The 14,986-nt window shown below is 45.3% G+C and overlaps 1 protein-coding gene across 1 annotated transcript in view; it reads right to left on the bottom strand.

Moving 5' to 3' along the window:
* GPR39 (G protein-coupled receptor 39) overlaps window positions 1-14,986 on the bottom strand; it is a 233,289-nt gene extending 218,303 nt beyond the window's left edge. The window contains exon 1 of the mRNA XM_025405119.1: window positions 13,706-14,986. Within this exon, the coding sequence (XP_025260904.1) occupies window positions 13,706-14,561 (856 nt within the window). The 5' untranslated portion in view covers window positions 14,562-14,986. The remainder of the gene's footprint in view (window positions 1-13,705) is intronic.

The raw sequence follows: 14,986 nt of genomic DNA, 5'->3' as shown, positions 1-14,986 counted from the left end.
CTGGGTGAGTGAGTGAGTCAGCTTACAAGGCAGGAGACATGCCCCAGGGATTTGGCACTAACCAGCTTCTGGCAGCAGTATTTCAGAAGCAGGAGGCTCTGCTGCTGAACCCTCCTCCCCACCCCTCTAAACTGCTCATGCACTAAGATGACCAGACCCCTGGGAAATATCACCCAGGACTCAGGCAGTGGGAAGAGGAAGTTCAGAGATACAACAGAGAACAGAGTCTGAAGAAAGTCTGCATGGAACAAAGAAGAAACTCAACAATGTCAGAGCACGTCACTAAGCTTACTAAGGTCCCCGCAGGGGGTGTCTGTTGTTTCTGCTCCCTGGCTCTGTAACCCACTCTCCTGGGTAGAACATGGGTCTCCTTTGGGGACCACGCCTCTCACTGCATGCAGTCTTGATGGCACTGTCCATCACCTGCCCTCATCTCAGCCTCACAAGGGCTGGATGAGCAGCCCCAGCCAGTCCAACAAGGTTCTCATCCCTGGATGGAATGGCAACAAAGATGGGATGATGCCTGAACCTGATACCTTCTTGATGGTGGAGCCCAAGCTGGTGGTCCATGAATTTCTACTCCCTAGGTCTCTGATCAATCTGGTTCCTTAGCCTTTCCTTTGACTCAGTGGGCTAGCCCCCATACTTCCAATAAAGTCCTTCTTACTTTGTTAAAGAAGAAGAATCCGGTTTGGTGGCCTCTAATCCAAGAACCCTGGCACAGTTACTAAAGTCAAGGTCTCCCCAGCCACCCTCAGCCTGCCTTTCCAGCTCCCTCTTCTCCCATTCTCAAGCCTGGCTATACATTGGAGTCACCTGCAGGCTTAAATAATGCCAATGTCTAGGGCTCCACTCACCAAAGGGTTTCATGTAAATAGACTGGAGTAGAGCATTGTTAATAGTTCCACAGGTGATTGTAATGTTTAGCAGGGTTGGTAACTACCACCCCTTCATGGCTAAACCTAACCACAAACCGTCATCAGAACCCATGACCACTTCCACACCTGTGCCCCTCACACTGCCTCTCTCTGCCAGCAACATATACCTTGGCCACATCAATCTTTTTACACTCCTTCCTGCCAGTCCTCTCCTTAAAAGCCTTCCATGGCTCCCATGGCCTCCCATATATAGTCTGAATCCATTAGCCTAGCTATCAACTTCCTCTATATTTAACTCAGTCTACTTTTCAGTCTACATTCATCACTGCTACCTTCTAGATTTCCCTACTTCAGTCCGATCATTCTAGTACCTACTTTCTAGACATGCAGAGTTCTGCAGAGTTCTTAGGACAAACAATAGAGCCCATTCCAGTTTCATCCAGAAATGAGGCTATTCGTTATTTCACATAATCCCTAGGAGGGCCAGAGAATCACATCAGGTTATCCCACCAGAATGCACCCAATGTAGAGGTGCTGCAAACATCTGGTTTAGGATGCTGTCCTTAGCTTTTCTGTCTTTGCTCTCTCTAAAAGCCACTTTGTACTCTTTTAACTCCATTTGTCACACACTGGTTTTAACCCCAGAGAGTCCGTGTGGCTACTGCTCCTTCCCATCCTTCTCTTCCAAATGAGACTCTCATGCCAGTGCACGTGACTGGCACAGCCCAGGCCACATGCTACACTCTGGCTACGAGGGATGCTGGGAAAGCAAGCTTCTGACCACTATCTCGAGGAAGCAGGACTCAAAAAGATGGAAATTTCCCAAACGTAAAAAGCAGGCCAAAGCTGCTGGGTAGCCTAAAAGCAAGATAAATGTCCACCAGACTTGGCATCGTAATTTCTTGCCGCCCCCACACTGACCATCCAAAACAAGTTTCCCTGCTGGAGAGTATTCTCTTTTGAGAGACTCCAGAGCATTTTCTTTTGAGAGACTCACCCTCTGCTCGGGGAAAGAACATGGACTGCGAAACATGCCAGATCCCAGCTCTAATCTCAATGTTTGATGACCTCAGGCAGTTCTGCAAAGTGAGGATAACGATACCTTCATGCTAATGATACTATGAGGATTGAAGATAAAATATAAAGGCCGGCCCTTTGGCTGGCTGGCCCTAGAGTTCTGGCCAGCCCTGGCAGCAGAATCATAGAGCAGAAGGGGCGACAGGAAGAACCTGAACAAAGGACCAAATGCCTCATTTTCTGGGCATCTCATAAGACCCTTGAATTTTGATACAACATGAGAAAGGGGAAACCCCGATCCCCAACATTACTAAGATTAAAATTTTCACCACCTTCCAAATGAGGGCTTGGAGCCAGATTTAAGTTTCTTTTTAGAAATAATGCAACATTTTTTATGCCTAAGTGTCATGGAGCAATTCCCACCTGTTACAACTACGTAAAAGTGATTGATAGTTCTTACCACAACTGGGGAGTTTAGTCCTTCCCAATTCACCCTTTCCTAGTATAAAGAATCCATGCTAAGTGTTGTAGATCAGCGCTTCTCGTACCCTGGTGTTAGGGCATAGGGATTCCAGGAGTCTCCTTAGGATGCAGGTTACAATTCAACTAGTAGGGGTGTGGCCCAATACTCTGCCTTTTATGATTTCCCAGGTGATGCTGGTGCTGCGGGTCCCTGGACCATACTGTGAATATCGAAACTGTAACAAAATCTCTGGAGTGAAGCCCAGTTAATCAGTCTGTTACAAGTTCCAGCAGAAGGTTTACTAGAACTAGCTTACTTCGTAAACAGCCACAACCCAGACCCTGCCTCAAGTGGTACTTTTGAGCTTCTCCAAGGCTCGGGCTTTATACTTTGATGTCCCAATGAGACAAGTATTAGGCTCCTTGAGAGGAGGAACCAGCATTTTGATCTCTATGGTACAAATGATATTAAGCACAACTGAAGTTTCATAAATACTTGATGAATGAACAAATGAAATGTGAAGATCTGCTGGAATAATTAGAGAAGGGTAAAGTCAGTCCAGGCAGGCTTCTTGGAGGAAGTGAGTTTGTAAGAGATTCAATAATGAGGAAAACCCCAGGTCTAAGAAGGAGAACAGCCGGTTCCTACAGAAGTTTTTTTCATCTTCTCTAGAGGGTATCTACAGCAAGCTTCAATCACCAAGGTGACTCATTTGTCACCCTTATCAAGGGTAAACTTGAACTTGAAAAACAGTGAAAACCCATCAGCTGTCTTTGAAATATGTTTTAAAAGTACAGCTTAAAAACCGAGTGTGGTAGTGCACACCTGTAGTCCTAGCTACCAAGAGGCTAATGCAGGAGGATTGCTTGAGCCCAGGAGTTCAAGGCTGCAGTGCACTATAATCATGCCTGTGAATAGCCACTGTACTCCAGCCTGGGCAACATAGTGAGACTCCTTCCCATCCTTCTCTTCCAAATGTGACTGAAGAAAAAAAAAGATGTAGCTGTTATTTCAATGTGATATTTAATCCTTCAGAATGGCAGCATATAGAAAGTAGACCCAAAAATATGCCAGAAATTTTATTTCTGCTGAGTATATCATGTCTCCAAAGAATTATATGTTTATTATATTACATACTCATGCAATATATAATATAATATAATATATAATATAATATAATATAATATAATATAATATAATATAATATAAAAAGCCAAATAGAATAAAGTCAGGTCGGGTGCGATGGCTCATGCCTGTAATCCCAGCACTTTGGGAGGCTGAGGCAGGTGGATCACGAGGTCAGGAGATCGAGACATCCTGGCTAACACGGTGAAACACTGACTCTACTAAAAATACAAAAAAAAAATTAGCTGGGCATGGTGGCGGACGCCTGTAGTCCCAGCTACTCGGGAGGCTGAGGCAGGAGAATGGCATGAACCCGGGAGGCGGAGCGTGCAGTGAGCCGAGATCGCGCCACTGCACTCCAGCCTGGGCGACAGAGCGAGACTCCTTCTCAAAAAAAAAAAAGAATATATAAAGTCAAATGACTTCATCTCTGGCCCAAGCACCGTGTGTAAAGTGTTTTGTTTCTAAAGCAGAGTTTATCTTTTTCCTCTTCAGTAGAGGAAGAGAATGGCTTCTCTCTGCAAGTTTAATGAGCTTCATCACCCCGAGCTGGGCCTGCCCCTATTTCTGCATGCCGTTAGTTTCATGGACAGTTAGACATTGAACAAGTACAATGGCAACTTGATGTTGCAGCCTTGCCTCCCGATCTGTCTGTTAGGTACCAGTAACACCACTGCTCTCCAACTACCCAGCCACCTTTGAGGTGTGCAAAGCAGTGACCTGAGTGTTAAAACCCTCTGCTTTCCAGAATAGCGCTTACACTCAGTAAGTACAAACAAGACTTTTTGTCAAGTTTCTAAATCAGTAAAGGCTCTAAAATCAGGAAATGATAAAGTTTGTTAGCCCAAGACACTTCTCTTATTCAGACTTGCTTCAGCACCAGGGTTGGCTTCCTCCCTGACACACTTTTTCCATTGGAAGCCAAATGATGAGGGATACAGGCACCTTCCTTCTGGTGTGGAGGACTCTGGGAAGCAGCACAGCTGCCCAGGCATCAGCTTATTCACCAAACCTTTATGCAGCACCTAGTCAGTGCCAGACTGTGAGGAAATAGAGCTACCAGAAGGATGGTAATTATAAGATCAATTCAATACTATTTTCCTTTTTGACTCTCAAGGCATCAGCATTCTAAAAATCAAGCCCACAAAGTTTGTGGGATTGTGGGACTCAAGCCCACAAATGTTGAATTCTCCAAATGACAGTCTAAAAGTCCAGTGAACATTCCGTGGTATTCTGGATCTTGGTAAACTTCCGGATCACTCAGCACTGAGCAGGTGATCAATAAGTGGTTGGTGGATCTGTGAATGGCTGGGCCAAAGGCAGTTCTGGGAAGGTGAGACTTTTCAAAGAGAAGCTTCTGGAGATTGAATCTGTCTTGGAAGTTAGAACTAAGGCAGGACATGTGTTTAACTGGGAGCTCCTTTAGTAGAGTTCAGTGAATCCTATAGTTTTTCTATTGGTACATAGTGAATTATCAAAAATTTAGTGGCTTCAAATAACATCTATTTATTAGCAGACAATTCTGTAGATCAGAGATCCAGGCAAGGTATGCCTGGGTTCTCAAGGTGTAGGCCAGGCTAAGTTCTTTTCTAGAAGTTCTGGGGGGAAATTTACCTCTAAGCTTATTCAGGGTCCATTTTCTTGCTGGTGCTCAGCTCCTAGAACTTACCTATATTCTCTGCCAGCTCCCTCCATCTCCAAAGCCAGCAACAGATAATTTCTCCCTGGTCAAATGCCTCTCATGCTTTGACTCTCTTAGTTGTCCTGCCTCTGACCTCTAGACCCAGATTTAAAGGCTCATGTGACATGGTTAAACCCACACAGAAAATCTCCCTATTTTAAGGTCAACAGATTTGGGAACTTAATTACTTCCCTTCCTTGCAACACTAGATTAGTGTTTGATTGAATAACTGGGAGAAGATATGTATACCTTGGAGACCAGGCATTTTGGAGGCCATTTAAGAATTCTGCCTAGCACAGGGAAAGAAGGAAATGCAGGTAGAAGCAAGAGAGCTTCCTGAGGATCATAGTGAGTGTGCTTTTCCTCCATATCAGGAGCAGGAGCCTCTGTCAGAGAACTTCAATCCATCAATCTCTCAAGCCGTGCATGCCCACTGTGCCCACAACCCAGTAAGGAAGGTCGAAGATGTACAACAGTGCAGGGTCCCTGATCTTAGGGAGTTTCAATATAGTCAGGAGACATCATCTGTGCCCCCTTCTGAGAAATGTCTAAGATGGCTCACCACGCACAGGAAGATCAGTGTAGGCTGGCGTAGTCCAGGAAGGCTTCACAGAAGAAGTGAGAGGCATTGAGATATATCATATGCAGAATGCTAGTGTAAGTGGTAAGAAGTTTTTTCGTGGGAGATATATGAGTTGGTCGTAGCTGGAGATTGTCGTTGAAGAACGAATAGACCATTGAGCAATAGAGATGACAGGTGAGAGCTACTGTGACCTAGTTTCTCTCCCTACAGCCACCTCCTAAGCAGGGCCTGAGCAACGTGGGGGCAGTTTGGGCCTCCGTGCTGGGAAAGTGGGAGTTGCTGAATGGAAGCAGTCATTCTCTGGCCATGGAGGGCCGTGGTAGCAGCAAGACTTGGGGAAACCAAGGACCAGAAGTCTGCCTAATGGAAAGGAGAACTCACCAGTGCCAGCTGCTCTACCAGAACTGTGTGCCAATGAAGGTTGTCTGTTTTTTTATTCTATAAACACAGCCAGACCTCTACTTTGACCCAAATTGCAATGCAACAAATGCTGTCACTCTAGGGGCAGCACTAGAAATTCATCTGTGCTGTTGAATGTCTTAAAGCCCTCTAATGGCTTCCAGGGATAAATTTCAAACCCCTTAGCTATGGTCTCATCCGGAACTGGCTGATCTAGTCCCCTAGGCTGGGCTCATGATACATTAAAGGGAGAGGTATGAAGTTAGGCAATCCTTTTTCATCCTTCACAAAGTCTGGCTTTCAAGATAATTGCCCAGCTAAAGAGGTCAAGAATTGCATCCTCTGAACCCAGGATGGATCCACAACAGCTTTGTCCCAGGCAGTATCTGCTTTTTCCTTCCCTGGGGTGATAAGTGTGGCTCACCCTTGAGAGAGATGGCTGCAAGTGGATGCAATTTAAGGTGGACATATAAACACATGGGTTTAATATTTTCAAAATGTCACCCCCACTGCATCCTCATTACCTTGAGGACCCCCTTGTTAACAAGTGGTGAAAGAGCCTGCTAAGATACAATGTTTAGCGTTGTATTATTGCATTTAACATCCTGTTCAACAGGGTTTAACAAGGACCATTCACCACCCTATGAAATCACTTTCATGTCCTGGTTACTTCCGGCAGGTATACATGGTTAAAGCGAACATTCAGGGTCTGATCAGCACAGAGTGTTCATTTGCTCAGGGGCAAGCAAATCTTAAATGTTCTCCATGATGGCTTGACTTCAGAGGCCTCAGAGAATTCATAACCCTTTGTAAGAGAGCACCTTTGGTTCAGATGAACCAGAACACTTTTGAGGAATGATAAACTTCCATACGCATGCCTGCCCAAGGGAAAACAGAACATTGCTTCTCAATTCCAAGCTGAGGCTCATTCATTCATTTGTTCAGTCAACAAATATTCATTGACCACCTGTATGTGCTATGCTGGAATGAGGTACAGTGTTGAGGGAAATTAGGGTGTGCTCCTGTCCTCAAGGAATTAGAAGGTAGACAGACATTAATCAAGTAATTGCACAATTAAATGTCAAAAGACAACTGCGAGTCTTGTTTTTTGGGAGGCTTAATGAAGTCAGGGAGGATGGGCCAGCTCCCCTGGGGAGATCTGAGAGAGGAGAAAGATATTAACCTGGGGAAGTGGATGGAACTGGGGAGCAGGTAGAGAGTAGAGTAAGACAGAAAAGCACTCCAGGCAGAGGAAACAGCCTGTACACAGGCAGCATGGGGGAAGAGGGCCAGTCATGGTCGCCTGAAGAACTTGAAGGGGAGCCAGTGGAATAAGGCAGTTAAGGGGTGTTATAAACTGAACGGTGTCCCCTGCAAATTCACAAGTTGAAGGCCTAAGCCCTGCTCTGATTGTGTTTGGAGATTGGGCCTTTGGGAGGTAATCTGGGTAAAATAAAGTTGTAAGGGTGGGGCCCTAATCTGACAAGACCAGCATCCTTGTAAGAAGAGGAAGAGACACCTGGAGAACACATGCGCAGAGAAGGCCAGGTCAGGACACAATGAGAAGACAGCTATTTGCAAACCAAGGAGAAAGCCCTCAGAAGAAACCAACCCTGCTGCACCTTGATCTCAGACTTCTAGCTTCCAGAACTGTGGGAAGATAAATGTCTATGGTTCAAGGTGTCCGGTCTGTGGCATGTTGTTACCCTGGCCAGAGCAGATTAATACAAGGGGAGAACGGCACTTGATAGAATTGGAGAGGCAGCTGATATGAGGGCCTTATGTCAAGAGTTTTGGTCTGTGGTTGACATAAGAGCCATGGGAAACCACTGACTGGCTTTACTTTGCTGGGGTCAGAGATGGGGGTGTCAAAAAGATCCCAGTGGCTGCAGTGTGATCAGCCCAGACACAGACAAGAATAGATGGAGATTTTTCCAGTGATGATACCTTAGTCAAGGACCCTCACGCAGAGAGCAGGCTTGCTGGAAACAAAATAGAAAGAGTGGCGTGGGAGGCAGAGCTCTTCGAAAGTGCTTACAAAGGAAGGTGTCCACCAGAGGGCAGGGCCCAGGTGAGGCTCAACACCATTCATTCACAAGAACGAGCTGCACAAGGGATGACCAGTGCTCAGTAAATAGCCAAGACTAGAGGTGGAGAGTGAGTTGAGTGGTCCCAGGGCTGCAGCCTGGCAGGGGAAGTGTGCAGAGGGAAAAGGGATAGGAGTCGACAATGTCCTCCAAATGGTGGACCGGGAATCTTGCCTTGTACAGCCAGAGGGGCTCCTTGACTCCCAGTTCAATATTCTTCCACTGTGGTGTCTCAACTCGCAAATGGCTCTTATTCTGAATGGTTTTAGCACTAATAAGCCAAATGCTTTGTGCAACGGAGGCCTCTGCTTTCTTATTACACTTCAGCATCCCTCAGGAGGCTGACAGATGAACAGGCATGCTAATGAATAGGGACTGGGATTCCAATCTCCCCTTCCTCGGAAACTATGCATCTCTCCAACAGAGAAATGAAATCTTTGAGACAGCCTGATTATAAAAATAATGCAGCATTATGATATTTGTCTGCCAGGCTGATCACAGGACACTTGCAATTTATGATAGCTATCACAAAGAGAAAAATAAACATAAAATACCATTTATTATAGCCACATATACATCAATAAAGGGAAAAGGGAATAGAGGTGATAATCTGAATATTTGAGGCAAAACTTTTTTCTGAAATACTGAAACATTTGAGTCAAAATAATGTCTTACACTAAAAAGGTCACTAATTTTGATGGTATTTCCCTCAAAAACTGTGTTGACATATCCTTTCACATCAAATAAAAAGCTTTTGCCAAGAAAACTCATGATGAAAACATGATTGTAAGACCAGCATTTAACCTAGTGAAGAAAATAACTACTAAAAATTCTCATGGGCACTTTCAAAGTATTTCAAGGCATCCACTTCTGTGTAATACCAAATATATGGTAGAGTATAGGGATTGGTTTTTAAACTAATTGTATTTTGGTTATGGCCTACACACAGAGCTCAGAATTTCATGAAATCAATGAAAAGGAAACTGAAGAAAAAGATGATTCAAATGCCGAGCCACTGACAGTCAAGGTTTGCTCGAATCAGACCAGATAATTATGAAAGAATAGAAAATTGACAAGGATAATGCAAGGATGGGTGCTTTCATGAGGGTGATTTAAATAGCAAAGAATGAAGAGAGGCCCTTTTTATAATCTTACTGAGAAAATAAAACACAAAGGTTATCAGATGGTTTTGTTACAAAGATTATGCCCTCAAGCCACATTGGAGTCATTCTGAATAATCATTATAAGAATATATAGTTGTAACCATAACTTATATTTGTAACATACAAATAAATTTCTTTTCATAATTTTCACTTTCAAGTCCCAACGAGACCTCTTTTCACATGTTTTCAACCCCACTTTAAGGGAACCAACGAGTTCTTTTCAGGTAATGATTGTCCTCAGGTAAAGAGGACCCGCTGTCAATATCTCAGTCCCCTCTCCCCTCTCCCCTCTCCCCCTCCCCTCTCTTCTCTCTTCTTTTTCTCCCCTGAACCTGTTTGGTTTGACCTTTAATTCTGTGGTCTAAAAACCCAGAGGATGTGATTCTGAGCTCCTTCTCTTTGCTTCTCCCTGAACCACACCACGAAAATCTAAATGTATGTCAACCGGATTTTTAGAGTAGTTCGTTACAGCAGCAATTCTTAACCTTTGTTCCATCCAAACACACATGATGAATAATGTCCATATTCAACATGAGCAACCCAAGTTGATGTGTAATGCCTGCCACTAGATGTAACTCCTCCCCTTTCCTTCTGACTCAGGAGAGCAAATCAGAATGCAAAAGAGTGTAATTATTCTAGAGTTACGAAGCTTCTATGATGTGTCTTTTCTTTAATAACCTCATGATTGTAAAAATCTTTTTTCATAACTATAGTTGAAAGCCAGTCGCTGCCCTCTAGTTCTCTAGGAGGTAGTTGTAACTGAGTCCCAATCACTTGAAAGTTACTATACAAATTAAAACTATGTATTTTTAAAATTACTTTGTCATTCCACTTTGAGTGGGCGACACTTGGCAGCAAGCCATGTGTGCAATAGACACACACAAGTGTCCACAGAGCTGGATGCAATCTGCATTGAGAACAACTCCAAAGGAGACTTCAGAAAGAGAAGATGGGAGGTCTGCGGAAAGACTTGCTTGAAAGGAAACCTCATTTTGACCATCCTCATCATTGAAGAGACAGAACAGATAATCAAATTATCAGTTCCTTTTCTCCAGAAGAGGCAGAAATCCAGACCAGCAACCTCTGTTCTGACATCGGACAAATATTACCATGCCACATTGGCTATAACCTTGAAACAGGAACCAAGTCTACTACTGATTTGTCACTGGGCTGAGAAGGGGCAAGACAAGACACTCCTGTTTCCAGGAATGTGCACTTTTGCATCATTATTGTGTTCTCCTGTAAATTGCTTAGAGCTAGTAGGCATCCCAGCCTCTCTTTCTCTCCCAGAGTTCCCAATGTGTTTTCATTATTCACCAGCCGAGCACATTGCCTAGACTTGAGGCACAATAGTGAAAGATGAAGAAAGGAAAATTAATATTTTTTACATGGGCTTCCTCATCTTGGGTAGATTTATGAATTTTGTTTCTGTCGTGCAGCAGTTAGCATTTTTAACAACGAGTGGGGAACAGTCTTAATTGTTTTCTTTATTGCCTCAAGAGCTCCAAGGACTACTTGTGATATGTCGCCATTTACATTTCACATCAAATTTAAAATATGTTTGAAATGAGCAAATATTTATTTTAATTTGATCCATCTGGGCAATGAAATACTAAAAAGACAGCTAAATTACTATATTAAATTCAGCGATTTGTAAACAATTTATATGTTCATTTGTTCTGGGTTAAAAATGCCCCAAAGCACAAGTTTTATGAAACTCACAAAGTAAATTGCATTGTATTAATCTGATGAATGCAGGCCATGATTTCTTCCTCTTCACTCCATTAATTTATTTCCTAACTTGAGTTAATTAGTGAGGTTCCTATTTTTAAAAGCTCTTTGAAATTCATTGGGAGAGGAGGACATTTGTGGGAACTGCTTTGAAAACCTACCACAGAGAAAATGGGCTAAATACAAACGGTAAATTCCCCCAGGACATTATCGCACATTGAGCACCTGATTGCCATTCAACCATCTTTATGCTGAGAACACAGTGGGTGATTAATACACAGTTGGTATAGGAAAGAAGGAAAGAGCTAGAAGGAAAGAATGAGAGCAGCAGCAAGAACAAACTCATTCCAGACAATTACTGATGGGATCTGACGATCTCCAAGGTCCTATGCATCTCTAAATAAAAGTCTGCAGCATTCTGATTTTATGCTGCAAATGGAGACTGGCTTTAACTTGGAACACCCACTGCAGGAAGAACAGACATCTACTCAGAGAAATACAGGAAACACGGAGATTGGTAAAATAGAGAGTAATGATAAATCAGTGATTTTCCCTTTGGTCAAAGGCAGCCTTAATTCCTAAGTTAGACTGGGAGGTAGTTGAAGACCACTTGCTAATGCTTGTCTACCCTCTAATTCTTATCCACTCAGGCCAGTCCCCTCCAATCAAAAAAAAGAAAGGAAATTTAATTAACTCACACTAAAGTGTAAATTACAGCTTACAGTTTAAGATACGCCTAAGGGAATGTTTACGGAGGAAGGGAGAACTAGCATTTCAACAAACATTCAAGCTTTAAGCAAATACAATGTCCATTCTTTCCTGTAATATTTTGAGTGGTAGCAGCCAGTGGGTGATAGACTGAGTTGGGTACCCTTCCCACGTCCCAAGATCATGTTACCTACTCCAACTTCCAGAACGGCCGGCCCTAAGAGGCAGCAGCCACCAGGCTCACCTATGCTTGTCAAAGTCCTGCCTTGTTTCATTTTCCTTTCACCACATGCCTGTGAAAGTCACAGACAGACATGTATTTCCCTGCCCTGAAAAGCAGAGGGACTCTCGGAGCTGCACTTAGGTGATTCTGAACTAAGTCTTCTCTAAGTCTCAAATTCCTCCTCTAGAGGATGGAGATATTGGTCACCTGGCACAGCCCCTAATACGGAGTAGCATCCAAATATTCTCATTTTGCACAGACACAGAGTAAAGTCAAGTCAGCTGGTCACCTGCCATAGCCCCTGCCACAGCTCTCAAAGCCCACTTCCCTGGGGGCACAAAGCAGGGACACCATCCACTTTATCCATGGCTGCCTCTGACTCCTTTGAAATTTATTAGGGCGATTATTTCAAATTGAATAAAGAGGGTTTAAAATTAGACCCTAAACTTTTAACAGTTAGTGACACACTGGAAGCCAGGGGCTGGTCTGAGACAACACCCAGGTCTTTCCATCACTCTCCAAGTGCCTTCCAACTCTTTCTCATGTCTACCTCCTGTCCCTGGAACCTGCTGCCCAGTTGCCCACACCAAAACAAACAGCATCATGATTTATTCCCTTTCCTGATGCCACAGGGGACAGGGAAGAGGGAAGAAGGGAAACGTTTGTTAGAGCTATTCCTTCTTGACTCACACTCACACACCCACAATACACCCTTTATATTGTTTCTGCTAAAAAGTATATTTTAAAACCCTTTGCTCACACACATTTCATGTGTCTCCATTAAAGCCTTGTCTCCCAGTGACTAGGCCCCTTTTCTGAAGGCTCTGGGGTCAACAGACCTATGGGCTCTCTTTAAATAGACAAGGCCTCAACTTTAAATACTTGTATCACAACAAAAGTTTAGAAAGCAAGCCTAAGAATTGGGTCTGTGAGGAGACTATTCAAATCCTAGGAATCGGTGAAGCCAGATTTTCTGGATCAGATGAACAGGCTGTCCTGCCAAGTTGCTCTGGTCTGGTAAGGAGCAGACTCAGTAGCGGCAGAAACACAAGCCCTGGGGAGTGCTGAGAGCTCCCACGTCTTAAGATTGGGTAGGAGAGACTCCAAGGAATAAAATAGCAGCCGGAGAGTGTGTGTCGCTCACAGCCTGCTTTCTCCAAAGGAGGAGAAAAATGGGAACAAAAGTTAATTGAACAAGAAAGGCTTCCCCCGATAAAAGACAGAGCCGGATAAGACGGTTCCCTTTATCTTTGCAGAACTTGGTCTTTTGCAAAGGACTTTCACCTCTCCTGCGTTACCTAATTTGTCCCTCATATTCTCTAGTATTATTGTTCCCATTTTACCGAAGATTTTTTTGTGACTTCCCAAAGGTCACAGCAGTGATGTTCTGGAATACACCCAGACCTTCTGAATTCTGGTCTAGTGCCCTGTTAACCATAACCTACCATGAATCCCCAAAACACAGAGAAGAAACACCCAGAGACCCAGAGCAATGCCCTCATTCTGCTACAAGACTCTTCCACTTCAGTGAACTGAAGTGTGCAATTCTAGGGCAAGCCTTCCCCTGGAGAGAGCCACAAACAGCGGCACGGGTCGGGGGAAAGGTTGGGAAGCTGCTCACGCGTTGCCCCCCGGCCTGGGACTCACTCAGGAAGATGATGGTCTGCCTCCTGGCGGTCCTGCTCTCTTCGCTCTCGGACTTCCTCAGCTGCGGCGGCTGCGCGCCCCCCGCCAGCGTGCCCTTCTGGCTTTTCATTAGCACCTGCATCATGTTCCAGCACATGAAGGCTACGGAGAGCAGGACGACGAGGTAGACCACGAAGGCGCCGAAGATGCTGGACTGGAACACGGTCCAGCGGCTGGAGAGATTGGTACAGATGGACATATTGGAGGTCTCGGGCTGCTCATGGTGGCGGGTGCGGGAGCGGTTGCAAGTGAGACCCCGGTGGTTGGGCACGTTCACCAGGGGGTACTCAGTACCCATGGCAAACAGCAAGGGCAGTGCCACCAAGGCGGAGGTGACCCAGACGAAGCCAATCAGCAGCTTCACCTGGCAAGGTCCCGACACAGCCTTGTACCTGAAGGGGTGACAGATGGCGATGTAGCGCTCAAAGCTGAGCGTCAGCACGTGCAGCAGCGTGGCGTAGCTGCAGACCTCGAAGAGGAAAGTGTGCAGCTTGCAGGACAGGGTGTAGCTGGGCGTGGTCAGGGGGTTCCAGATGATGCTGTAGAACTCCATGGGCATGCCGATGAGGAACACTAAGATGTCCGAGCAAGCCAAACTCACCATGTGGTCCGTCACCTCCTTCTGCAAGTATCCTTTCTTCTGTAGCACCTGGGTGACCCGAATGGTGACGCTGTTCCCCAGAAGGCCCATCACGAAGATGACCAGGTACACCAGGATAAGGGTGACTTTGATCCAGGTGGCCACCTCAAACTCGGGGACATGACTGTGATCAATGACATGGGAGCAGTCACTGCCGGGGCTGCTGGGTGAAGCCATGAGAAAGAGCACCAGGCTACCAGGTCCAAAGACTTCCTCAACTTCCCTTTCTCCTCCCAGCAGAGCCCAGAGTTCTTGGCTGCAAACTCACCTGCGTGGGCGCACGACTTTATCTCACTCGAGTTCTCCTGCAGGTGCTTTCATGAAAACTTCCTGGAGCAGCCCAACCTGGGAGAGGCCCAGGAGGCGCCTGGGTGTTGGGGTTTGGGTGTATGTGGCGGGGGCGAGGTGGGGAGAGGGCGGAGGAAGAACGTTCTAAACTGGCTTGCTGGAAGTGAAACCAGCAGCCCCTGGCGCTAGCCTCTGCCCCTCTTCGCCTAGGGCGCGCTCTGCCTGGCAGCCCTCCCCTTCCTTTCCAGCTGTCGGCACTTGAGCGATCCGGTCCACCCGAGCTGCGGGAGGCGGGTTGGTCAGTGATTAATCAT

This window comes from Theropithecus gelada, chromosome 12 (assembly GCF_003255815.1).
Source record: "Theropithecus gelada isolate Dixy chromosome 12, Tgel_1.0, whole genome shotgun sequence".
Taxonomy (NCBI): Eukaryota; Metazoa; Chordata; class Mammalia; order Primates; family Cercopithecidae; genus Theropithecus; species Theropithecus gelada.
The sequence above is the reverse complement of the archived record's forward strand: the minus strand, read 5'-3'. Positions and strand labels throughout refer to the sequence as shown.